The 27,433-nt window shown below is 48.5% G+C and overlaps 1 protein-coding gene across 1 annotated transcript in view; it reads left to right on the top strand.

Annotated features, from left to right (window-relative positions):
• Slc12a8 (solute carrier family 12 member 8) overlaps positions 1 to 2,720 on the top strand; it is a 163,053-nt gene extending 160,333 nt beyond the window's left edge. Inside the window, 2 exon segments of the mRNA XM_028886362.2 lie at positions 2,240 to 2,364; positions 2,367 to 2,720. Of these exon segments, the coding sequence (XP_028742195.1) occupies positions 2,240 to 2,364; positions 2,367 to 2,401 (160 nt within the window). The 3' untranslated portion in view covers positions 2,402 to 2,720.
• Positions 2,721 to 27,433: the final 24,713 nt, after the last annotated feature.

The raw sequence follows: 27,433 nt of genomic DNA, 5'->3' as shown, positions 1-27,433 counted from the left end.
GTGTGTTTTGTGATGATTTAGGGGCGGGAAGGGCCAAGAAGTGGCTTAAAAATAGAAATTGGTAGCCTTGCTTTCTGCTTTGTAGTTTTGACTTTTTCCAAAACGTCCTTCAGAACCAAGGGTGTGCCACTGTGAGGCGTGTTCGGGCAGAAGGGTTTGCTTACCTGTGCCTCACAGTTACAGTTACTCTGTGAGGTCAACCCTGACTTCTAGAAGGGCTGTCTTCCCGGGAGCCGTAGCATCTGTCCAGATGAGAGTCTGCAAGCCGTTCTACGGAGCTGGTTTCCCTGAATCCAGAAGAGTGCGTGGCTTTTACCTGTTCAAAACAAAACACATATGATTGTCTAGTGTGTCTTTTTGGCCATGTCTGTTTTGCAGATTTCACTCTTACAGAAGCAAATTCAGTTTTTAGGAACTCTTAGCCTAACTCATTCAGATATGGTCTCAACAAATGGCTGTAGCACCTGGATCATGTGATCGGACGCTTTCCAGAGTCAGTGGACACTGCTGCTGAAGTTCTACCTTAGACATCTGTCTTTTCACGTCACTCTTGATCTTTTTTTTACATTCCTGATTTGAGCACTTGAACGTTACTCTGAGTGAAATAGCCGATTCGATTGAGGGGAAGATGTTCAGAGGAAATCTGTGCCTCTGTGAGAACGCAACAACCTGACAGGCTATGGACCTGGAAGGGCCATGGAGGGGTGAGAAAACAGAGGCCTGTGGAGACAGAGGCATCCCGAGGCCACTAGCTGATGAGGGACAGAGCTAAGAGCAGCAATGCCCTCCCCAGCCCCTAACACCTTCCTCGGGAACCAGCCTAGAACATGATCTTCACTGGTGTATCCACCTGGATGTGTGGAGGCTGGTGTCAGTGGACTCTGAAGCTGGGCTTCTCTTTGTCCTTACCGGTGTGGTCCCCAAAGCCTTGGTGCTTTACCCCTTAGCTGCTTGCTGAGTAACCTTGGTGCCTTGGAAACCACTCCTCACTCAACTTTGTTTCTTTGTTTCTTTCTTTCTCTTTTTCTTTCCTTCCTTCCTTTCTTTTTCCTCCTCTCTCTCCTTCCTTCCTTCTTTTCTATAGAATATCTTTTGTTTGTTTTTCTGCTAATAATTTCGTACACTTGATCATGTGTACCCAGTCTCCCAGCACCTGCAGCACACACCTCTTCCCATCTCATGTCCTTTTGTAACAGCCCTGCATCCAGTGAGTGTTGCCTACCGGGCTGTCCATTGATCTTGTTGACTTAGCTGTGTGTGAGCAATCCCAGCTGCAGTGAGCTCACGAGGCAGTGGCCATGCCGTGTCCAAAGGACAGTATTTCACAGCACCCCGGCCTATTCTCTGGCTCCCTCATTCTGCCCCTGTTCCTTATGCTCCCTCAGCCTTGGTGACAAGGATTGACACAGACATCTCATCTAGGGCTTAGTGCTCAATCGACACTCATTCTCAGCACTTTGACGGGTTATGAGTCTTTGTATTAACGGATACCCACTGCAGAGCGAAGCTTCTCTGGCTAAGGTTGAGGACAGCACTAATCTGTGCATATAAACAATAAACTTAGAAGGCCATTTAACAACAGGTTCTTTAGTAAAACAACAGTAGTAGCTTCCTTCCTGGGTCCTGCAACCTCCTAAGCCATGACTCTCGACCAGGTTTATGGTACTTAGGCTTGATTCTGTCCTGTGGTGCAGGCTCAAATCCAATCCGAAAGCATTGGTTACACCCACAGCCTTCCCACCACTATTGCAGCCATAGGCACATCCTGTCTGGAAAGGTGGCATTGTCGTAGGCGAGGTTGGCTGTAGGGATACCCTGGATGCCTTTTCTCCCCAGCAGCCTGTGTAACACCTCAACTCACTTCCTAATGACTCAAAGTGGCTTCTCTTTCCACTCTTCTCCAGTCTGTAGATTTGCCATTCCGTTGTCTCATTTGACAAGAGCACAAGGTAAAGTTACAGAACTCTCGCAACACCGTCCTCAGTGTGGGCCTCTCTTATCAGAAAGCACATTTTTATGCTGTCCCACTTAAGAACAGTTAATGTTACTCTCTTCACTTGCTGCCAAGTTTGAGTTCACAGACTGTTATAGCTCTCAACAGTTATGCTTTAAACATTTGAATACAGGCTGAATGTTAGGACAGCTGGCATTTGCACAGTGTCTCTATGCAGGGAAGACTGGCTTCCACTGCTCATCTGCGTCTTCCTCTCTTCTCCCCATCCGTTGTCTCCCACTGAAGGAGCCTGAGGTCCGCCCGGGAGCAGATCATCTTGGCACCATCCCCAGCCAAGGTTGCCATGGCAATGACTCAGCTTACCCAGGAGAACACAGACTTTGCCACCCGAGATCGCTACCACCATTCCTCCCCGTGAGTCGGGAACAGCTGATGCCTCCCTACTAGACCCTTGCTGGACTCCTCCTTTCTAGAAGCTGCCCTGGAGATGGGGGACCCAAATCTCAGAACCTTTGGAAACTGCTTCTACCAATGAGAAACCCCAAGACTGGTCTTCCCTCACAGCCTTGGATGGCAGAAATCACCTTCTAGTCTGAACTGACTTGTCTCTCCAGACGCTAGGTGTGGCCATGGCTTCCACATGGACCCAACCTGAACAGCCCACAGGCTACCAGGGTGATCATTTGACACAAAGATAATCAGATGTGGAGAACCTAAACCAGATTTCTTATTGTAAGGGGCACAATAAATACTTATTTTGATTTTATTGTTGGTTTTTTTTTTTAAGTATACACTACACTCACATGGTTCCAAGTCACAAAGTATAATTATATGCAGGATAAAAGTCTCCTTCTCCACCTTGGTCCTCATCTGCTTGGTGCCCATCCCCCACCACAGAGGCAAGCACTTCTCACACACACAGCAGCCATCTCTTTACACATAGGAAAGGGGGTTCTTATACCTTCCTATCCACAAATGCAGTCTGCATACACATGCTCCACAACATCTTGCCTTGGAAGCATTTCCATGATGGTGCTTACACAGTTTCTTCATGATGTCTTGATGTCTGAATACATCATAATTTATTCAATCAGTCTCATGATGATGGCATTTTGATTCATTCTGGTTTTCTTGCTATTACACTTCTGCAATGAGTCAGTCATTATGTTTGTGTGCACACTCATGAAGCGTACCCCCAGATAAGTCCTCAGAAGGAGGATCAGCAGGAATGTGCATTTGTGGGCTGTTACTGTTTGGAGAAGTGCTTTTTAGTTAAAGAGTCAAATAACGGGCCAGGCAGGCATGGCAGTCACCTGGAATCCCAGGACTCGAGAGATGGAGACAATCTGGGCTGTGTAACAAGACCCTTTATCAAAGCGGGTGGAGGGAAGAGAAGGAAATAAATGATTATGAATTGCCTAATATTGATTGGTGTTGTTAGAAATGTGTGTAGTCCCTGACTTCCGGACACCTTTGCAGCTGTTTTGTGACCTGAATAGCGTGAGGTGACAGAACTCTTGGTTCCTCTGTGAGCTGGGCCTGGCACTCATCATGAGTATCCAGCACTGGGGCCAGGCTTCCTGGTAAGTTGAGGCCCTGGCTCAGGCTCCAGTTCCACTGAGCATGGAGGGATGGACTGCTGGGTCTCTTTAGACTCTTCCCTACACTTTCCTGAGAGGCTGTGCTGACCTTGCCTGCGGCATGGGCTGCACATCTTTAACAAGTACTACCCACAGTTCAGTGCGGGATACACTGTGAACACATTTTATAAAACACCTGTATATTAGAAGGGAAGGTGTGGTGATATATGTGTACCCTAATAAAATTTGCCTGAAGATCAGAGAGACAAAGGAACAAGCCACTGCCACGTCTCACCTCACCAATTCCACGAATCCTCTGACTGAAATCCTGTGAGTCCTCACATGAAAGACTCCAGCTGAAAAAAGCCTCTAGTTCCTGTCTCTTCACACCCTACATACCTTTCTCTGCCCAGCCATCACTTCCTGGGATTAAAGGCCTGTGTGCTTCCCAGTACTGGGATTAAGGTGTATGCCACCACTGCCTGGCTCTGTTTCTCTCCTAGACTGAGTCAATCTCATGTAGTCCAGGGTGGCTTTGAACTCAGAGATCCAGGTAGATCTCTGCTTCCGAGTGCTAGGATTAAAGGTGTGTGCCTGACCTCTATGTCTAATCTAGTGGCTTGTTCTGTTCTCTGATCTTCAGGCAAATTTTATTAGGGTACACAATATATTATCATAGGAAGGCTTAGAGTAGATGAGGGCTGAGAAGAGCATGAGGGGTCAGCTAAAACTTAGAACCTTCTTTTCTAGAAAACAAGGTCTCATTTACTACGTCTGGAAATGATACCCAGCTTTGCTTAAAGAACAAATGTCTGAGCACCTTTAGACACTTTGAAAGAGTGCAGAATTTGGGATGGAATAAACTTGTGGGAATGGAAACACCATTAAAAGAGCCAGCAAGCTGGCCTCACGAAGGGATTTGCCACCTGACCACCTGAGTTCTATTCCCAGAGTCCACATGATAGAAGGGGAGAACCATCTTTTATAAGTTATCCTCTGATTTCCACAGGTGTGCTGTGATTTACACCACACATGAGCATGCATACACGCACACGCACGCACAGAGTAAAAAAAAAACAAAAATCAGACTGAGGGGCTAGAGAAATGGGTTAGTGTTTAAGAGCTCATAGGTACCTGTAACCCCAATTCCAGAGAACCCAGTGCCTGCTGGCCTCCATGGGTACTTGCATGCATGCAGTACACATGACCTCATTTAGGCACACACATTCACATAAAGCCTTTAAATATTTTTAAAGGCTGGACAGGCTAGAGAGAGGGTTCCATGGTTAAGAACGCTTCTTGCTCTTCCAAAGGACCCAGGCTCAATTCCCAGGACCTACGTGATAGCTTACAACTGTCTGTAACTCTAGTTCTAGGGGATCAGAGACCCTCTCCTGGCCTTCATTTGCACCAGAGAATGTAGTATACAGCCACACATGCAGGCTAACATCAATGCACATAAAGTACAAAAAGGACAGGCTGAGCTGGGCTGGGCATGGTTAATAACAGCACTTAGGAGGCTGAGGTAGGAGATGTGAAATAAAGTTCATGAAAAGCTGAGGGCAGTGATCCCTGAGGACCTGTTTTGTTTAATTGACAGGGTCTTAATGTGGTTCAGGCTAGCCTGGAACTCACTTTGTAGCCCAGGCTAGCATTGAACTTGTAGTCCTCTGGCCTCAGTGGCTATATCTGAAGGCCCTTTTAAAGAAGAACCTGTATTTGTGAAGTTTCCTATGGCCACTGTAATTAATCACACAGACCAGATGCCTTTAAAACAGCAGAAATACATTTTTCTTCCTAACTGCAGAGTACAGAAATCTCAAATCAGCCTTACTGAGTTAAAAACCAAGGCCAAGGAGCAGAATTGAACCCACCCCCACCCCCCACGCCCCTTACACAAGCTCTGGAGGAATTTGTTTTGTGCCTTCTCTAGCTTTGATGGCTGCCAGCATTCCTGGATTTGTGACCACATCGCTACAATTCAAAGCCAACACCACAAGTCACAGCTCCCATGCATTGCCTTCTGGGGACGTGTGAAGTCCATCTTCATTTTTATCTGTTTTATAACGAGGCCCAAGATAACTTAGATTGAGCCCCAGCTCAAGAGCCTTGATTTAATCACATTTGCAAATGCATTTTTGAAGTGAGGAGACATTGGCAGAGCCTGAGAAACAGGACGTGGTATCTTTGGGGCCATTTTCTGCCCATCACAGAGGACTTTGGCTGCTTCTGCTTTTTCTGTTTTGAATTCTGCACACCAGGCTAAAAGAGCAACCACTCTGAAGAAAAAGGCAGGAGCTGGAATATCCACAGAGCTTGAGTAAGATGATACCAAGGCCACAAATAATGCACAGAGACTCAAGAAGAGTATCCTTAGTCTGATGTGATTCATCTTACAGAGAGAAGAAAAAGAGAGGACCCGGCCATTATGATAACTGGAAACTGTATGCTCAGTGTTGGGACATCAAAATGAACAGCTCAGTGTTCTGGGGCAGGGGCAGGTGGTAAGCAGGTTGAACTTCTAATAGGATCCAAAATTCTTGTATTTAACCCCAGCTAAATCACATAGCTGTAAAATCTATTAAGCCTCAGCCTAGGTTCCTTGGAAAGTAAATGTTTACAAGCCACCATTTTAATAAGGAGTGAGAGGCAGAAGTGAGAGGAGAGAGAACCGAGGCAGAAAGGACAGACTGACAGCCACACAGGAGCTTTTGAAGGGCCGGAGAGACTGCAGAACACCTGTCTCAAGACCCTCTTCCAGATGGAGAAGGAGTCAGAATTTATCTCCTGGTTCCTATTTCCCCAAACTAAAGCAGGAACCTGGTTTTGGCTCTGTTTAGAATTGGTTATTAAATATTCTCAGGTTTAAGGTGGAAACTCGAGCCGTTGGGCGCCATTTGTTGCTGGAGGGCTTCTCTCCAGGTTCCACCAATCCCCGAAGTCCCACAACCCACGTATAAAATAATCATTCAGACAGTTATATCACTTATAAACTGTATGGCCGTGTCAGGCTTCTTGCTAACTGTTCTTTTATCTTAAATTAACCCATTTTTATAAATCTATACCTTGTCACATGGCTGGTGGCTTACCCGGCGTCTTTACATGCTGCTTGTCCTGGCGGTGGCTGCAGTGTCTCTCCCTCCTTCTTCCTGTTTCCCCAATTTTCCTCTCTCTTTGTCCCGCCTATACTTTCTGCCTGGTCACTGGCCATCAGTGTTTTATTTATATAGAACGATATCCACAGCACACCTGCACTTGTAATGTGCACATGTGTGAGTGCCTAACAGTTCTGTGTGAAGAGAGCCAGTCTGGAGTCTACCTGGAAGGAGTCACCCAGCTGAGATGGAACCAGTAGCCTGACCACTGACAGGTGGTGTTGATGGGACCTCAGATGGCACATTAACAAGTGTCATATAAAACCCATATATTGCAGGTCTCTATGATGACTAAACATGCCTGTCAGTGGCTCATTCAGACAAGGTTTATGTATGTATTAGGGTTCTCTAGAGGAACAGAACTGAATGTGTGTGTGTGTGTGTGTGTGTGTGTGTGTGTGTGTGTGTGTGTGTGTATTTTATAGGCTGTGGTCCAGCTAGTCCAACATTGGCTGCTTCCTGATGGAAAGGCCCAAGTCTGGTAGTTGTTCCATCCTTGAGACTGGATGTCTCAGCTGGTCCCTTCTACATTGGAGTCCTGAAGAAGTAAGTTCTAATACCAGTGAAGGAATGCCTCAGTGGCAGGATAGATGAACTTGCCAATGAAAATCAGAGCAAACAAGCTAAAAGCAAAGGCTTCCTTCTTCCACGTCCTTTATGTAGACTGCCACCAGAAGATGTAGCCTAGATTTAGGGTGGATCTTCTCACCTCAAAAGATCCAGTCCAGGCCGGGCGGTGGTGGCGCACGCCTTTAATCCCAGCACTCGGAGGCAGAGCCAGGTGGATCTCTGTGAGTTTGAGGCAGCCTGGTCTCCAAAGCGAGTTCCAGGAAAGGTGCAAAGCTACACAGAGAAACCCTGTCTCAAAAAAAAAAAAAAAAAAAAAAAAAAAACAGTCCAAAAAAAAAAGTTGTGCTCAACTGTTTGAGTTTAGTTGATTCTAGATGTGGTTGACAATAAAGATTAGCCATCATATAATCCTAAAGGATATTCAGAAATGTCACCCCAATTAATGTATGCAGCACCATAAGCAGAATACTGACCTAAAAGTTTCACCAACAAGCCCATGGCTGTAGGAGGCGATGTCTGAATGAAGATGATTATATCTGACCTTCTGGGACCATGAATGAGTACCTACCCTAAGCCATTTACTGATTGACCCACCTAGTAATCCATCTGCCTACTTTCCCACTATCCATTGATCTGATCATTAACTTACTCGTTAACTCCTCAGTCAACCCATCTGTCAGTCAACCCTTTCAACTATTCAAGGCTAAAGAAACTCTACTTGGTGCTTCATATTCAGTGCCTGACACCCAGCTCACCTGCTCCAGGTAGCTCACCAATTGTAGAACTGTCTCAGGTAAAGATACAACCACAGGTCATTCCAAGAACTCCTCAGCCACCACCCTTGGCCTTTCTCTCTCTCTCTCTCTCTCTCTCTCTCTCTCTCTCTCTCTCTCTCTCTGTGTGTGTGTGTGTGTGTGTGTGTGTACAGCCCAATTGCAGAGCATTCTTTTTTTTGATGTTTTTAAATTATTTTATGTATGTGAGTGTTTTACTTGCATGTATGTCTGTATGTCTGTGCACCACATGCATGCTTGGAGCCTATGGAGGCCAAAAGAGGACATCTGATCCCCTGAGACTAGGGTTACAGATGGTTGTGAGCCATCGTTTGGGTACTGGGAAGCTGTCATGTAGGTACTAGTTAAGATCACTGGTCTTCTGGAAGAGCAGCCGGTGATCTTAACCTCTCAGCCATCCTTTCAGCCCCGACACCAGTCCCTTAGAGTACTGTTGAACTCAAGGCTGGGAACCAGAACAGGGATCACTTTCTCAGGTGCCTCTGAAGGTCATGCTAATCTGTCCTCTAATTTACATAATCAGATGCAGCATATATAAACAATTTAAGTTGGTGGGGCGTCTGAGGCTCAGGGTTCAATCATCCTCTTCAGGATTCTCACTCAGAGGGTTTAAAGATGGGACAACAAGATGCCAGTTTATGTGTTAAACATTATTGTTTTTTGCATGTGAGAGATATCAGAATATCAAATGGAGTTAGAGGCAGCTGTGAGCTGCCTGATATGGGTGCTGGGACTTGAACTCACGTCCTCTGCAAGAGTGGAATGGCTCTCCTAGCCACCCAGCCACCTTTCCGGTCCATTCTCTAGGGCAGGGTGCAACGCTTCGGTTGACAAATAGTAAACTCAGCTGATGTCATCAGTTTGAGTCAAGGCCCCTGGTGTCTAACGCATTTCCTCTTGAGTCTAAACTCTAATGCCAAGGTCCCTTCAGTGAGGAGCCAGAACCAAGGCTCAGTCTGCCTTGTCACCAATAGCATATGAAAAGAGAGGTGACAACTTCAGAATCCCTACCATTCAACTTAGCGAACTAATGAGCATGGGGACTAATGAGCTAATCGACCCCAGGGCCTCATGCATGTTAGGCAAGCACTCTTCCAACTGAGCACTACACCCCCGGCCCAACTCTCTACTGCTGCTGCAACAAATTCCCTGTCTTGAAACAACAAAAATACGTTCTCTTACAGTTATAGAGGTCAGAAACCCAAAATGGGTCTTGATGAAATAAATTGATGGTGCAAACAGAGCCATGGTCTCTAGAGCAGTGGTTCTCAACCTGTGGGTCTCAACCCCCTTGTCTAACCTCCGTCTCCAAGAATATTTACATTATGATTCATAACAGTAGGAAAATGACAGTTATGAAGTAGCAATGAAAATAATGTTATGGTTGGGGGGGGGCGGTCACCACAACATGAGGAGCTGTAGTAAAGGGTCGCCGCATTAGGGAGGGTGAGGACCACTGCTCTAGAGGCTCTAGAGGAGTTGATTGATTCCTCCAGCCTCTAGGAGCTGCTCTTATTCCTTGCTCTTGTGCCTCCCACCGTCACCCCAGCCATCAGCAAGCACACTCTCTCCAGCCTCTGCCTCTCCATCACAGCTCTTTTCCTGACTCTCTTGCCTCCCTCTTCTGCTTTTAGGGGCCCTTGTGATTATTCTGGACCCACCTAGCAACCCAGCATCATCTCCCCATCTCACAATCTGTAGTCATATGTGCCCAGATCTCTTTGCTAGGTCAGTCACATATCCACAGGTTCCAGGGACGAGGATGCAGCCTTCTTTGAGGGGCATCCTCTGCCTGCCGTATCTGATACGCTTAGATGCAGAGGAGAGTGATGCTTCACTCGGGAAATGGCTGAATGTATGTCCAAGGGGCTCAGCAGACAGCCAAGCCCTTTGCTTCAAGAGGACCTCAGGATTGCTGGGGAGGCAAGGGAGGCAGGAACCCAGACTGTGAAGTGAATTTGAAACCATGTTCGTTAGACAATATGGGAAGAAAGGCTGAGAAGGTGGCTTAGTATGTAAGAGGCCTTGCTGTGAAAGCATGAAGATCTGAGTTCAAATCCCCCACACCCACATAAAAGCCAGGCAAAGCCTCCTCACACATGCATAGAAGTGTAAACACACACGTATGTGTGTATCACCTGTGTACATATACACCACACACACACACACACATTTAAAATTTTTAATAATAAAAGATGTATAAACCTTAAAACAGAAAAGAAAATACAAAAAGGCTTTTGAACCAAGGAACAAGAGGCACAGAAATAAATAAGATGCTACTCAGAAAAAGCAGGCTCACTCCAGTCTACCAACTAGTCTACCTCTTTCTTTAAGTGGGCTTACTGGTCTACCTCTTTCTTTAGGTGGGCTTACTGGTCTACCTCTTTCTTTTAGGTGCATTTACTAATGTAAACTTTATGTTATCCTGGCTCTAGTACAATTACTAGTTTTGTGACCTTGAGCATGCTTTTTTCACTTGTCTCTGTGAGATGAGAATGGAAATTCCCACCAGCTAGTACATGGAGTTCTGAGTACTAAATGAAATGAGACTTTTATAAAAATAATTTGTTTGAGGAGATAGAGATGGGGGAGTGGGCAGTAGTGTTAAGAGCCACCCCACTAATTAAGTCAGTTACTGTGGGCAGCGTAGGAAGAATAAAAACCTCACACACACTGCAATGCTTCTTGGCACTAGCTAGCCTGGAATTTCAGAGCCAAGTGGAGCCCTGCTGCTCCAGGAGGCCATGTGGCATTTTGTGAGCCACAGACCTAGCAGGACACCTTTGCCAGCCAGCAGCAGATCTGGGGCATGTCCAGATCAGAGCAGAGAGAACCACTGAGAGCTCTACCCTTACTCTGCCCTCGGCCTGTCAGGTTCTTCTGGTCCCTTCCTATCCCCTACACACTTCTCTCAATCTTCCCTCTGATCTGCCTAGAGCCTTGAGAATTTTTCTTTCTCGTTCTTCTGAGCCAGGGTAGATTCCAGAACAAGCATCCATCTCCTGGACTACCTTAACCCCTTCTAGTCTTGTCTCCCTGAAGTCCACAGGTGCCTGAGAAGAGAGGCCTGGTGTGGTGGTGGCATGCACTGGAGTTTCTCTATGCTGTCCTCACTCCCCCAGAGAAAGGGGAAGCAGAGAAATCCCACTAAAGCTGCCCAGCACACCCATATCTTGAAAACATACGTGGACTCCTTCAGGGAAACTTATCAGCAGAAATAGTTTCCAGTTCTCAGCTGAGGCATGTAAGGCCTGTAATTGGGTCTTGCTTTTGTTTTTACTCTTTGGGGACCCAGATAAATACATGGAGACTTATTCTTTCTTATGAATGACTGGCCTTAACTTGGCTTGTTTCTAGCCAGGTTTTCTTAACTTAAATTGTCCCATCTACCTTTCACCTCTGGGCTTTTACCTTTCTCTATTCTATATAGCTTTCTTTCTTTCTTACTCCATGGCTAGCTGGGTGGCTGGCCTCTGGTGTCCTCCTCTCCTCCTTTTCTGGCTCCTCCTTCTTTTTCTCCTGAGCCTCAATTTCTCTTATTTATTCTCTCTGCCTGGCATCCCTGTCTACCCATCTCCTGCCTAGCTATCGGCCATTCAGTTCTATATTGGATCAATCAGATGTTTTAGACAGGCAAAGTAACACAGCTTTACAGAGTTAAACAAATGCAACATAAAAGAATGCAACACATCTTTGCATCATTAAACAAATATTCCACAGCATAAATGAATGTGACACACCTTAAGCTAATATTCCACGATAGAGTCCTAAGCCCCTAACTCTTGCTGAGGTATTCTTAGCAGGGCCATATCCAGGAAAAAGAACAGATAACAAGGAAGACCCCCCCCCTCCGCCAGGGTCAGGGGTCCCCTGCTGGCTGTGCTCCTGGAAAAGTAGCCCATCTCACAACATTGAGGCTGGTCCCATCTCTCTGTGCCCTGGATATGATGGACTGAACTGAGTGAATGACAGTGATTACTCCCATCATTCATGGAGTGACGGGGCATAGCCTCCTTTTAAGAGAGGGAGAGTGGTTCCCTAAATGGGACCTAAAATAATGGGTAGCCTGTATTTCTTTCTCCTCTAAGATACTCTGTTTTGGGGCTAAAGAGATGGCTCAGTGGTTAGAAGCCCTTCTGCTTTTGCAGAGGACCAGAGTTTGGTTCCCAGCGCCCGCATGGCACCCAGACCCTTCTGTAAACCCAGATCAAGAGGATCCAACACCCTCTTTTGGCTTCTTTGGGTACCTGCCTACACACACACACACACACACACACACACACACACACACACACACACCTAAACAAAAATATTTAAAATTTTTTATTTTATTTTCAGTTGAGAGGGTATACAGTGTGTGATGACATACATACCAGCCTGTGTTGAGGCCAGAGGACAACTTTGTGTCGTGGGTCCCGGGGATTAAACTCTGGTCATCAGGCTTGGCTGCAAGCATCTTTACCTGCTGAGCTGTAGAACCATCCCAAAGTCGCTTTCTTTCTCTTTTATTTGATAATACAATAACAACAACTATGTGTGTGTGTGCATGTGTGTATACACATGCATGCGTGTACCTGTGCTTCTGACCAGTTTTGCTAAAGAAGGCACCATATTAGAAGCTAGACTCACCAATTGTGGAGACTGCCTTGACGTATGGGCCATGTGACATACATCAGAGTCACTTGGGGAAGCCCTATGAGCAGGCGACATCTCAGAGGATTAGCCGTCATTCCCCAGCAACCAGCAGGAGGGCCTAGTGAGTGCTGATTAGTGAGATGTGACACAGAGCATGTGTGTTAGGAGGCTGGACAGAGCAAACAGCATTGGTTTCAAATGCAGCCACCTAACTGAATATCACAAAGGCTGGTGCCCCAAATGGCGACATCAATTTGTAGTTGAACACTTCTGACATGGGCATCTCTGTGGTTCTGTATCAGTCAGGGCCCATGTGCTGGTAATAATAAAGATCCATGAGCCTCAGTGACTTGACCTTAAATGCATTCCAGCCCGTGTTATCATCTGATACAAGTCAGAGGGAGAGCGGCGCTCTGCACCGGCACCAGAGACGCAAGCTTCTTCAACTTCTCTGCCCTCCGCGGACAGGTAAGAAAAGACAGCACCAGGAGGAACCCAGGGAGGTGAGGGAATCAGGACTGAGAGGGCCTGTGTTACCTCCTCCTCCTGTGTTCATTGGTCAGACTAGACACGCCATCTATCTGACTGAAAGACAGGCTAGGAAACACAGGCCAGCGGGGTGCTGAGGACACGGAGGAACGGGCTTTAGAGGACATCCGGCCTGTTCTGTCACTGTGCTCCAGGACAAAACCAGATGCACCACGGTCCTTACTGATGCGAATCTCCCGATCTGCCCTGAGTGGGTTTGTGTCTTCACTCACTCATCCATCGACACAGCTATCTTCGTGTCGTGCTTGGAACTCCATTTTCAGGACTCCCTAGAGCCCTTAAAACCCAGTGTGGTGACCTGTACTGATCGTCCGAGCCACTCAGTTGAACCCAGGAGCTTGGGACCAGCCTCGGATAGTAAAATTTCATCTCAAAACTAAAGTGAAGCCTGTGAACATTCTAATGGATGGCAAGTTTTTTTCTTATTTGGTTTCTGAGAGAACCTAAAACTATTTGGAACCGAATCTAGGCATAAAGCAATTCACCAAGCTAAATTGTCTTCGTTGAGTGTGAAAAAAGAAAAAGAGTCTGTCTCAGCACATTTTGAAGCTTCACAGTGTTGTTGGAACGATTGCACAAGCCTCCCAAGGTACTGATTTTGAAGGAATGCCATTTATTTAGAGGCATTTCAGTAAACTGAGTATGTGATTGACTTTGTAACTTTAGTTTACATGCTGTTATTTATTCACGTATATACTGGTCTTCTTTTGCCTTGTTGAAAATTATCACCATGTGTAATTTTAAGTATTCTTTTTTTTTCTTGTTATGTGTAAGTGTTGTTGTTGTATTATAAAACTTTTCCTGGGGAGATACAACACACATATCTACTCACTCCAGATAGGGAATCCACCACAGTACAGATACCACCAAAGTCCAACTTGGTGAACTGTGAGTTTTATCGGGGTTATTTACAGGGAGGGATATGAGTGAGAGGTCACTCACAGGAGCAGAAATAACTCAACGACAGCTGCATCGCCAGAGCCCAGCCCAGCATGGGGACAGCTCACAGACACTGGGAACCTGGAGCACACTGCACAGCCTGCATGCAGCTCAGTAGATGGACGGTATCCTTTCCAGGTGCCTCAGTTGGTCTACACCTCTTCCAGGCAGCTCAGCTGGCTTCTGTTTCTTGCAGGCAGCTGGTCTGGTCTGAGTCTTCTTTGCAGCTTGGCTTATCCCGGAGGGACTCTCAAGCAGTCATTATTATTTACTCTGTCAGGGAGGGGCCTAATGAATCTGGTCAGTTTCAGGTACTTCCTGAAGCTATTTTTTGTTTACCTTCCTGCTTAAGGAGCTTCCATACAGGATGGAAGGTTCCAATCTCCAAGGAAATTTTATATAACAGGTATGTGGACATGTGTGATTGCATATTCTTATGTGTGCATGTGTACACGTGGAGGCCTGAAGATGATGTAGGAAACCCTCCTGGTTTTCTACCTTACTTATTAAACAGAGTTTCTCAACCAAACCCAGAGCTCACTCATATGGATGGCGCCAGTTTTTTTTTCTGAAGCTGGAATTATAGGCAAGCTGCCATGCGAAACCAGCATGCCCCTGTGTTCTGAAGAACCCAATTCCACTCATCATGCTTGGCAGCAAAACCACTGAGCCATATCTCCAACCCGATTTTAATTATCCTTGATGCGCCCTGTCCACCTAGTCAACCCATCACGGATTCATTCAGTCACTCAGTATTTTCTGAGTGTCTACATGCGCCACATTCTTTTTCTTCATTCACCTCTGATACTTGATGATCATCATTGCTCCCATGGCAGACTGAGGCCCCACATACAGAGTGTTCCAAGATGAAGAGGCAAGAATGGAGTGCAGCTCTCGAGTGGCCAGCTGGCATTGGAATAGGCTGTACTTGGATGGTGCCACCAAAACCTTTTGAGAATAGTCACCACAGTGACATGTAACTGGTCTCCCTACCCCTCGCTCTGTTTTCTAATCTGTCCTCCATGCCTTAGCTTTTAAACACCGAGAGATCAATGGAGTCCAAGCCCATGGTGTTGCCTCACCATTTTTTCCTCACCTTTGTCCTTCTCCCTTCCAAGTTGATGCTTTCCCTGTTCAAATTCTGCGCTAAAAACAACACAGCTCTCTCACTCTTCACCCCTGTAGTGACTGGACCAGCTCACTCTGTCTACCAAAGCCAGCCCTCTTGAGACATTCTCTCAGTCAAATGGCCTTCATCTCTCACTCCTCTCCTCTCCCAACACTCTCTGCATCACCCTGGGAGGATGCAGCACCTCTGTATTAGTCCTCCATTAGAATTTCTGTTCTAGCTCGATGTGATAGCTCATGCCTATAATCCCAAAAACCAGGAGATGGAAGCAGGGGGATTGCCATGAATTTAAGGCTAGCCTGGTCTCATAGCATGTGCCAAGCCAACAAGGGTTTCATAGCAAGACTCTGTCTCGAAATGAAAGAAAAAAAATAACATTCTCTGTTTGCTTTGCTTGGGAAACCCTGAAGTATCCTTCAGGAAAACGGTCTAATGTCTGAAGCTAAATCTTAGAATTAGAGCACTTGGTATTTATATAAAATAACTTACAGTAAACAAACTGACTCCATCCTTTCTCCTAATCTGCTAGCTTGTCATGGCTAGGGACAATCTCTTTTTATTTTATGTGTATGGGTGTTTTGCCTGTATGTGTGTCTGTGTGCTACATGTGTGCAGTGCCCATAGAGGCCAGAAGGGGAGAGCATCAGATCCCTGTCACTGGATTTATAGATAGTTGTAAAGAGCCCCATGGGTGCTGGGAAACAAACAGAAGAATTTTGCAAGAACAGCAAGTGCTCTTAACCACCGAGGCATCTCTCCAGCCACACACACACACACACACACACACACACACACACACACACATCTTGTTCATCTTGCTAGAGCCTAGCATGACGCCTACTTGTGCAGAGTAGACTTACAGCAACCGCTTCTCGAATGACCATACCGATTGTGACTCTGCATTACCGGCCGATGCACACAGTCTCTGTTTCCTTACACATTGGGTAGGAGTGGTTTCACCTGAGCTGTATGTTAGAATTGTTGGAGGAGCCCGTAAGGAATGCTGATGATGTCCAAGCCCCATGACTGGGGAGTCTGGTTTAGTAAAAGAATTCTATGCAGTAGAATTTTGTGAAAAAGCCAATCCCCCACCCACAAGTCCATTGTCCAGACATTGCTCTGATGTCCGTTCTTTCGGACTCTGCCTAATTTCTCTGTCTCTCAGGAAGCTCTTGGAGTTCTTCCCCCAGACACTCCTGTACATGTGGCTTATGCTTGGGGCCTTCTCAAATGTCTCTCTGTCCTCTGGCCACACCATCAGAGGCTGTGGGAGCATTCCACAAACCTAGGAGAAATGCATCTAGTTATGTGTCAACCAGCAGTTAAGGAAAAGAACTAGAAAGGGAAAGAGTAAAAATATGGAGGGAGAAGTTGATTGGACAAAAGGCATCCACAGAGGAAAGAGCCTGAGGAAGGGGTGGAGGAGAGGATGGTCCAGAGGCACTTGAACATAAAGAAAAACTGAGATGCCCAGAAACTGACCCACAGGCAAACCACCTCTGAACAGACAGCAGCACTTGGCTAGGCTCCAGCAGAATTCGGGGAGGATGGAAACTTCCAGGCTCATGTTGAGTGGGGTGGAGCAGAGTGGCCAGGGGAACGGCAGATCTGGGCTGCAGGAAGGTGAGTGTGTAGCACTAATGTGAGCTTGGACTGAGTGGGAGGAGAAAAGCATTGTAAAAGCAACTTTTTGCAGCTTTGGAGACTGGTCCCGGATCTGGCTCTTGAGAAGTGCCCCGCGATTGTTGATGATTGAACACTCTAATCTCTCTGCCCACAATGGGACTCTGGGCTTTCTGCTCCTTCCCTGGGGCCCTGGCCACTTTGCCCAGTGTCCCGGCATCCCAGGAATTTCCCTGCTGTTCCAGGGAGGATGTTTCAGGCTGCAAGTTTTGCAAAATAGAGAAGGTTTATCAGAATCCTATTGCACCAGAGGAGAATGTTCCAGGCTCCTTGACGTTTACAGTGTGTAACTGATTTTATCGGGGGAATGTTGTTTGGAGTGGACGGGCCTTCTCCAATGGGTAGACAAGAAACGGAAGGTCATTTGAGGATCCACCCCAAGCGATGTAAGTTGGTTTTCAGCATTGATGTACATAAGGCTTGGGACCCTGGCCAAACCATGAGCAACCCTTCCTCCCTGGAGGAGGTCCCAGCCAGTTTCCAGAGGGACTGGGTGTTTACATTCTCACCTTGGCCCTGAAGGGCAAAAGCCCTAAGCCTAGCACTGATCTGCAGAGAAACAGCAAGGAAAGTCTCTCTAGCCATAGCTTAACTCTGTCTGGACAAAAGCAGACCATTCCTGACATTCCAGAAAGGGGACAATAAGGCTTCTCCTAGGGGGATTGAAAATACAGAAGGGGGTTTTTATTCCTTTAGTTCTTTGGTCAGAATCCCAAAGGCCCTCTGCTTCCTGGAACTCTGAGCAAAACAGCATAGGAGCAGCATGTGTTCCATGAGAAAGCTGGGGGTCGGCCCCTTCTAGTTCAATTCCTGGGAAGTTGGGTCAGCTCTGCAGCTGGCCTGCACTGAGCCTCCTGAGCAGTAGGTCTGTGGGCAGAGGAAGGTGCCAAAAGGCATGCACAGACGCAGTCTGGGATGGAAAGTGGGGAGTAGATGAGAGATCAGATGTCCTCGTCCCTAGTGGCAGGGTAGCAAGCCTCTTTGTGGTGGATGAGGTGCCTCAAGAGCAGCTGCTGACCAGCTGAGGAACCCTCTTCCATGGCCCCACCACACCAGTCTGGGTGGGTTCCTGACAGGTCTAAATCATGTCACTACAGCTATTTTTTACCCTTTGTGTTCTAACTCCTAGAATATGTGGGTGTGATCTTATTTGAAAATAGGCTTTGCTGATGTAATCAAGTTAAAACAAGGCCATACTGGATTCCAGAGGGCCCTAAACCACTGTCCAGGTCCTTAGGAGGAGGCATAGAGAGGGAGGATGCCCATGTCCAGAGGGGCACAGACTGCAAGCCAAGGATTGCTGGGTACCACTAGATGCTAGGAAGAGGCGAGAGCCGTTCCTGCCTCAGACCCCGCAGTCAGAATCCTGTCAGAGGATGGATTCCCGTCCTAAGTTTCCCCACGTTGACGGTACCTTGGTAGGAAACTAGCTGCATGTTCTTCCCAGTCTCACATCCCTCTAGCCCATCACTTCAGTCCTTTCATCTCACAGATAGCCTTATCCCCTTACTCAGGAAATGGAGGTCCTGAGGCAGAGATTCGGCGGACCCTTGGCTGGACCCTGGTCTCCCCGCTCCCCGCTCCATCCTCCCTTCCGGTCCTTATACCCACTGCAGCCTGCATCCCCTCTGACATCCCCTCCTGCATCCTCTGCCTTCCCATCATCACCTTCACACCTTTGTCCTTCTCCCCCTCCCAAGCAGATGCTTTCCCTGTCCAAATTCTGCACTGAAAAAAACACAGCTCCCCCACTCCTCACCCCTGTAGTCAGGAGCCCGACTCACTTTGTCCACCAAAGCCAACCCTCTTGAGACATTCTCTCAGCCAGCCGGGTTTCACCTCTCACCCCTCTGCAAGCCTCTCATGTGGCTTCTGTTCCAGTCACCCTTCTTGTTATGATCCCTGGTCACAAAACGTTGCCAAAAGCAATGGATTCTCTCAGTCTTTGCCTTACTTGACCTTCTTGGGTTGACCACACCCTCCTTCTCTTGGCTCTGATGATACTACCACCACCCACTCACCAACCCCCCCACCCTCCACCCCTACTCTCCTCCACCCTCTCCATGGATCCGTTCCAGTCTCCTTCTGGCGGGGCCTGCTCTCTAGGGCATGTCATGTCGGGTTCTCTAGAACTCATGTTTGGGGCTCTTTGACTAACTGTTCTCCCTTCCATAGGTAATCTCCCCCCCTTCTACTTCAATTGAGACCTCAGACTTGGACTTCTCTCAGCTCCCATTCCACAGGCTCAAAGGTATACTTGACACTGCCATATGGATGTCTCCAGGTCACCTGGGACCAATGCCCAAAACCCAATCAATGGTCTTGACTTCAAAGACCTACTGCTCATCCCTTGTCCTCTCTTCCTTGTGAACGGCACCAGCGTCTACCCAACTATACAAGCCAGAAACTCGGGAAGCCTTGGCCACCATTGCTCGTGGATTTTTACTTCCCATGACCTCTCAAACGCATAGCATCCTTGGAACTTGCTGCTGTTACTCCCGTCAGAGAACTGTCCTTTCCTCACTCAACTTGAAGATACCAGCTCTCATTTCTGGACCATTCCTCTCATCACTGAATGATGATGTTCAATTGTGTATCATATCACCCCTCGCCCCACCCCTTACACCCCACTGTAACCAATCTCAACTGTACCCCATCTCTCTGAGCTAAAATCTGAGCGTGTCTTCCTAATCTCTTAAAGCACAGATTCTCTACACAATGCTGTTACCAGCAGGGCCTCTCACATGTGCCCACTCTGCTCCTGGGCATCCCTGGTCTAAGCAACCTCACAGTCTTTGGGCTGGGTCACCTTCCTGCTCTTCCTTATTCACTGGGCTCCAGCCATCCTGGATTTCTTCTCTCACTTTTTTTTAAAAATGTAAAATCTTATTTTATATTATGGGTATTTCATCTGCTTGTCTGTCTATGCATCACATTCATGGAGTGCCTGTGAAGCCAGAAGAGGACATCAGATCTTCTGGAACTGGAGTTATAGACAGCTACAAACTTCCACATGGGTGCTGGGGATTGAACCCAGTAGCAGCCAGTGCTCTTAACCTTTGAGCCATCTCTCCAGCTCCTGGTTTTCTTTTTTCTTTACATTTATCTTATTCCAAGTCTTCCTGCATTCAGGCTTGTGCATATTCTTCCAGTTCCCTATGGACCTGGCTAACAACCTAGACAGCGATCAGATCATGGCTCAACCTCATTTTACAGGGGCATGGCATGATCTCCTGAGTGCTCTTCTTCAGGGCCCTTCCCTAGACACAGGTTTACAGGGAGGCTCTTGAGATGGCTGTCTCCTTCAGACCTTTAAGCTCTGAGGTCAGAGACTCATCCCACCCCCAGCACGGAGCCAGGCACAGGGTAATCCCAGAATATTTATTGAATGACTAAATAAAAGGCGGCATTGTGTCGGGTTCTATTAGTAAAGTGCAGAAGTTCCAAGAAAGCAGCTCATAAATTGAGTGGGAGGAGAGACAAGCAGATGAGAAGATGAATAAACAAGACCCAGGATGGCTTAGCATGAGAAACTGGCTAGCCTTCCACAATGATGCCTAAAGCCAGCCCTCTGCCCCCAGGCTAAGCTCAATTCAAGTGTCTGTTGACTAAGTTGCCAACCTCTGGAACCCCCCCAGTCACCAGAATCTTGGGCATCCCGGGAATGGTCTGCCACGCAGTTGCCACTGGATCCCAGCCATGGCAATGCTGTCCTGTGCTGCCACATGTGCCCAGGAGCAGAGTGGGCACACTTGAGAGGCCCTGCTGGTAACAGCACTGTGTAGAGAGCACGATGATGCTCAGAAGAGCTCTGGGTGACCTCATCATAGCCTCAGACCAACCCCGGGGAGGCATCGGAAGGGAATGGATTTTCTTCTCAATGGACAATTGGGGACACTGAAGTCAAGAGCGATCACTTGACTTGGCTGAGGAATGGGAACAGCTTAGGGACAGAACTTGGAGAAAACCCAAGGTCCTCTCTGCTGACCAATGGGCAGAGGGCATGCTGCACTGGAGCCTGTTTTGCTTATTCACTTTGGGGCATCTTATGTAAACTGAAGACTATCTAAGTAGCTGGGCCCAGAGAGATCGCCCGATTCACTACCCTTTTTATACAAAGAAGGAAACGCTGGTGCTCCCTTTCCCTTCCACGCACCCTGACGCCAGGTGGTAGACATTGACAGCGGTCCACCCAAACCTTTCTTCCTCCTCCTCCTCCTCTTTGCCTTTGTGTCTAGGCCCCGTTTCCCAGCTTCCTTCCCAGTTGGGTGCAGCCTATTGTCATATTCTCCCTAGTGGACTGGAAGAGGAAGTCAGGCCTGCTCCTCCCAGGTCGGGCTCATCAGAGTTTCTCCTGCTTACCTCAATGTTCTTTTCACCCCTGGCTGATGGCAAGGCTGACTCCCAAAGCAAAGCTGGAAGCCACGTATTACAGAATGGCAGAGCCAGCAGACTGCACACCCCTAAAAGAGTCTGATCAGGAGCCACCTCACAGACCTCACATGGAGTGGAAGGCTGTTCAGTGAACAAGAAGGACACATCCTGGGGTTGAGCTGCTGAATGAAGGAAACCTGCTGTTTGCAAGTTTCTGTCCTAAGTATGGCCTCCTTGCTGATTCCTCTTGCTTTGTCCCAGGAGAGTCTTAGTTGTTAAAACCAAGGCATAAGTGCTTTGACGCCATGTAGTATCAGGAGGCAGACACCAGATTCCTGTCGACTTCCCTGATAGCCCCATGGTGTGCCCTCACACCTACCTCTGCAGCCCTAGCCCACAGATCCCTCGAGTTTGGCCTGAGATGTTTTCAGTCTTGATCAACAAAGAGTCCCAAGGCTGGACCAGATCTGCGAGGCCATCTTATTTCTGCCCCTGGCTCCAGAGAGAAGCTCTTTTAGGTCACCTGAGATGATCAGGACTCTCGTCTGTGTTTTTGTATTGCAGGGGAAGAGACACCAAGCCCCAAAAGGCAGTGACTAGAAGGATTGCTGGTGGCATTCTTCAGAAACCTTCCTGCCAGAAAGGGCCATTTCCCTTGGTATAAAGCTGCGGTTATATACCAAAGTCCATGCTAACCTCCAGACTCCTCTATTCCCTGGTACCTGTTATGAATATCAAAGCCCCCACACTAGCCTTCTGGTCCTTCTCACCCCCCCACCCCCACCCCCGCCCCCACGATGCTCCTTCAGACCAGGCTGTCCCAATCCCTCCTCCCACCCTGCAGCTACCTGTTCTCCGTGGGGTTTTCCCACTCTTGCTTCATCCCCTCATTCTTTCTCCATGTTTTTTCTCTGCTCCCAAGGCCAGTGTTCTCCTCTTGTATCCCTCTGTCCCTGAGAGGGAGCCATGGCTGCTTTGGACTTCCCAAATGCCTCTGATTATTATTTTTTTCTTTCACATTTATAATACACCTTTCTTTCAGCTGCACCCACGGAGCGGTCCAGTTTGGTGGTTTCACTGTGCCCCACTTATATGTCCTTAGGCACCTGTTTCAACAGCCTTGCCCCTGCACCGTAAAACATCAGGGACAGAACATTCCGTAGCAATCATCTAGGACAGTCTGTTTTAAAGACGAAGAAGGTAAGGCTCAGATCAGTTAAACAGTGGTAAAATCAGGAGAAGAAGCAGTTTCTAAGACCAGGTTGATTGCTGTTTGCAAGTTTCTGTCCCAAGTATGGCCTCCCTGCTGATTCCTCTTGCTTTGTCCCAGGAGAGGAAAAGATACTAGGACTCATCTACACTGTGGTCAACCTTTGCAGGGTTCCCTCTGGGTCTCCCCCTTTATCCACTGGTTAAGCTGGCAGTTACTCTGATGTTCCATTGACTTAGATGGTAGAGAGATTAGAGAGATAAATCTGATGCATAATGGGAGGAGCAGGTGGCAGGTGCAATGCCCTGGGGCATCCATCGGAGGCAAGGTGAGATTCCCAAGTGAGCTTTCTGAATGCACATAGAAGTCTTGAAATCTTAAACTTTCCTGTTTGCCTGAAAGGGTGACTTGGTCTTTGGCTAGTCTTCCTTCCTGTTGAAGGGAGGGAGCTGTAGAGACCAGAGCCTCTGAGCACAGTGTACTGGCTGCGTGGAGCTTGTCTAGCTGGATCTGGGCTGCGGCATAGTCCTGTCCGTTAACAGGAGCTGTGTCCAAAGATGTTGAGCTGGGTTCATGCTTGGATTGATTGATTGATTGATTTATTTATTTATTTATTTATTTATTTATTTATTTATTTATTTATTTATGAAAGGTCTGAACACTTCATGTGAGGACCTGAAAAGTTAGGTTTCTTCTGTACTTCCATAAACACCAACCCCAATTCTCTGCTCTTTGCCCACTGGTCTAAGGTAAGCTCGTTTATACCGAGCATCCTTTGTTTTCTGCCAAATGACTCACTCATACTGAGTCACCAGAAAATGGGTCTAGGCCCATCTGCAGCTGCCCTGGACATTCTGATCTCCGTCCCCTGGAGGTGGGTCATGGAGGCTTGGAGACAGAGGGAGGCAGAGAAATGGGGGGAAAGGGACAAGCCCATTTCCTGAGCACTTGGTAAACAAAGGACCCCAGCACATCTGAGAGCATCCCGAGGGAGCTGTGGTTTCCATTTTGGTTGAGACATTGTCTGAATTATTGACAACTGTAAACTATGAGGCAAGAACGAAGCCACATGGTCGTTCAGTGAGAAATCCTTTAATTGTTGCTTCTTCTACAGCCTTAAGCAAGTTGTTTCCCCATTTTGAGCTGCTCTTTCTTACAAAGAGATCTGGGTCCTAAATTTTGGACACTGTATCATTTGTTTTCTAGGGGCGGGGAACTTTTTAAACCAGCAAATTTATTGACACCCAATCTTGCAACATCGCCCTTTCTAAAGATTTCCTTTCAACTTCAGTGTAGGCTGTGTGTATCGGTTTTTTTTTTTTTTTTTTTTTTTTTTGGTCTCATTTGCAAATTGCTGTCCTTTTCCTTGCTGTGGGTTTGCCCCTCCCCGAGCCTCAGTTCACAGTTTTCTTTTCCCCATGGCCTGTTGGAGTGTCCCGGCAGCGACATCTCTGCAGAACTCCGGTGTAAGCCAAAGACAGTGACAGCAAGGGAAGGGAAGAAAGCTTGTGAACCTCAAAGAAGATGAGGGTTCCCGCCTCAGACACCCAGGATGGCTGACACAAGCTTATCACTGGTGCAGGGGACCCAAAAGGGCAACGGTGGGTTGGGGCCTCTTTAGAGCCTTAAGGGCAACGCAGGCGCATGGTGCGGAGCAGGGTCTAGGCTCCACTTCTCGGTCCTCTGAAATCACGCTGTATACTCACTTGGTATCCATTACATTGCCAGGACCTACTTTTCGCAGACCTACTGTGTGACTAAGGAGCTGGGAAAGTGGCCCCCACCCCCCACCCCATTCCATTTCTCTAAAACCCAAAGCGATGCTCCAGGGCGTGGGCCCATGACAAAAGTTGCGCGGGGGCTCCATGAGCTCACCCGGGGGTTCCGTGAGCTCACCCGGGGGACCTAGACCGCCCCCGCCCTCTTCCTGCCCTCTCCCCGCCCCCGGGCCCCCGCGCGGGGCTGGTGATGTCAACCGAGGAGGAGCCGCCCGCCCCGCGACCCGCCCGGGCTGATTGGCGGCGTGTGGTGGTGGCGCCGGGGCCGCCTCCGCCCTCCCGCGGCTCGCACAACTTTTGCGGCTGGGAGCGCGCTCGCACCCCGCTCCTCTCGCCGCCGCCCTCGGCCCGGCGCCCGGCATGTGAGCGCGGGCGGCCGCCGCCACCATGGCCTCGCCGCGCGCCCCGCGGTGGCCGCCGCCGCTGCTGCTGCTGCTGCTACCGCTGCTGCTGCTGCCACCGCCCGCCACCCCCAGGACGCGGGGCCCCCTTCCCTCCCCGGCCGGCCGCGCGCCCCTCCCGGCCGCGGGGCCGCCTTCGCCGCCTGGCCCCGGACACACGGCCCCCGGGCCCGGCGTCATGACCCGGCGGGGACGTTCTGGCCGGGTCCCCAGAGACGTGAGCGCGGGTGAGTGAGAGCCACCAGCGTGGGGCCCAGGGGGCGTGGGCGCTCCGGGCCGCGGCTCCGTGGACCCCCGCGTGGGGGGGAACTGTGAGAGTGGCCCGGGAGGGAGAGACGCTGTCCCTGGCCACTGGTAAGGTGTACCCATGCGTTTCCCTCCCGGAGCTTTGGAAGAAAACTCTTTCATTGGGGTAGCTCACACCCATGTCCCTTTTACAAAAAGAAGACCCCCAAAGCGCCTCTCCCACCTCGTGGGGTGGTAACTTCTGGCTACTGTCGCTCCAATGCAGCCTTTTCTCCCCCGGACAGATGTAGAACTGGTCTGTCTCTCCAGGTCCAGAGCCTGACTTTCCAGTGTAACTAAATAACGGATTTCAGAGTTTGAAAGGCTTCTAGCACTTAGGATATCATAAAGGACAAAGGGTGCACTTTCAGAGAAAACGAGCTACCTAGCCAACCTTAAGAGCAGGGGTACTGGGGGTGGGGAGAGGGGAGCTGAGAGGTTGAACCCCTTCTTCCAGACACTAGAGACTGTCGGGGAGCCCCTTCCTCCCCAGCCAGCTGCTCTGCAGGCAGGCGCTGCCCGGGTCACAGAATGGGAACCCAGCTCCTGTCCCTGCTGTCTTTGTTTCTAGTTCCTTTTTCTGGTGGAAGAAAATGCCACGGCCTGGGTGGAATCCTAATGTACTGCCCTTAGGACCTTGGCAGTGCCCTGTCCTTGGCTCTCAGTTTCCCCGTCTGTGAAATGGAAGGGCCTGGTTCCTCCTAGCCTTCTGGGTAAACTGAAAGTAAAAATAATAGAACGTGCCGTGAACAGAGTCAGGGTGCTGTTAGCCTCTGATCTTCCTGTGAGGGGTGCAGGGCACGCACTGGACTCTGCTGTTGCTACAGGCCTGGCTGGGATTGGCAAGACTTTGTCCAGTTTTCACTTTTTTTTTTGTCTATCTCACATGTTTCACAAACTTTCTTCCAACTTGCTCATCCTTGGAACATAGAGGTATTTCGTAGAATTGAGTAAGAAAAGATTTCCTACCCTCATAAAACCTCAAAGGCAAGTTCAACGGTACTCTTGCCCCCCCCCCCCCGACTGCCTAGTACTTGTGAACTTCTGAGTCACTGGCCCAAGACAGGGAAACTGAGGCACCGTGAGCCATGGAGGGGAAAGCAGCTCTGGAGGTCCCTACAGACACATGCTGTGCAGACCCTCGTTTAGCTGAGTTCCAGAGGAAAGAATTAAGAGCTTGGAAGACATTTACTGACTTTCCCACTGCGGAAAAGTAACAGGGATACTGTAGGGCGTTTTGTGGGATGTTCTGAATACAGTGGTGTGTAAGGAACTGATAACTCGCAGGGCTACTCAGGAACTCAAGGCAGGTGTCAATAAGTCGGTGCTCAGGCTCAGGGCTCCATCTTGTGAGGGTAATTTGAGGGAGGGGTGCTGTTTTGTGAGGTCAAGCTTGAGGAGGCTGACACAGGAATCCCCTTCCTAAGGCAGGGACTCTCCCCAGCTCACAGGGAGGTGAGTGTAGCGAAGGGACTCTATCGGCGACTGAACTGGGGAAAATTCAATAAGGTAAGGATTGAAGCCTTAGGAGAGCCATGCTTGGGGCTGGAGAGATGGCTCAGTGGTTAAGAGCACTGACTGCTCTTCCAGAGGTCCTGAGTTCAACTCCCAGCACCCACATGGTGGCTCATAACCATCTGTAATGAGATCGGATTCTTTCTTCTGGTGTATACATAAAATACATGAATAAGTAAATCTAAGGAGAGAGAGAGAGAGAGAGAGAGAGAGAGAGAGAGAGAGAGAGAGAACCATGCTGTCATGCTTTCCTCTTGCCCATGTAGCCTTTGTAGCCTCTGTTCCGTTTGTTTTGGGGGTGAGCAGGATGGAGGCTTCAGGGAAAGGAGGAACCTAGGGAGGAACTGGAATAATCCGGATTTTCTCCGAGGAGGTCTCCTGATCTCTTGGTGCCCCCGCAGACCATTGTCCACGTGGTGCCTACCCTCTGTTGCCCTAAGCCCAGCCTGGGTCAGGGACGTTTGAAGAGTAAGATTAGAAGAACTGAAATCCATGACCTGTTGCAAACGGCTAAAAGTTACACCAGTGTGGCCAAGGATTCAGGCATGGCCTCTGTCCGGTTTCTGCCAATGCCTCAAAGGATGTCACTTAGGAGAAAAAGGAAATGACAACCAAATACAACACAGTAGCCATCAGTGATTCAGGGAGCCAGAGTTTTACAATAATCTCTTAAGATTTTCCTGGCCGCTTTGATTGGCCATCACACACCACTCAGTAAACTCAGTAAGAAGAGTAATCGAGGCCTCACATCGGCAGAGATCCTGGAGTCCTTTGCGGACATCCAGCCTCCCTGGCCCCGGGACAGATGGTCACCCATGCTCTGCGTCCACATGGTCTGTGGGGAGGTGGGTGTTCCTGCTGGCAATGAGCCTTGAGTCGCAC

Source organism: Peromyscus leucopus, chromosome 12 (assembly GCF_004664715.2).
Source record: "Peromyscus leucopus breed LL Stock chromosome 12, UCI_PerLeu_2.1, whole genome shotgun sequence".
NCBI lineage: Eukaryota > Metazoa > Chordata > Mammalia > Rodentia > Cricetidae > Peromyscus > Peromyscus leucopus.
This window is presented reverse-complemented; position numbering and strand designations above follow the sequence as displayed.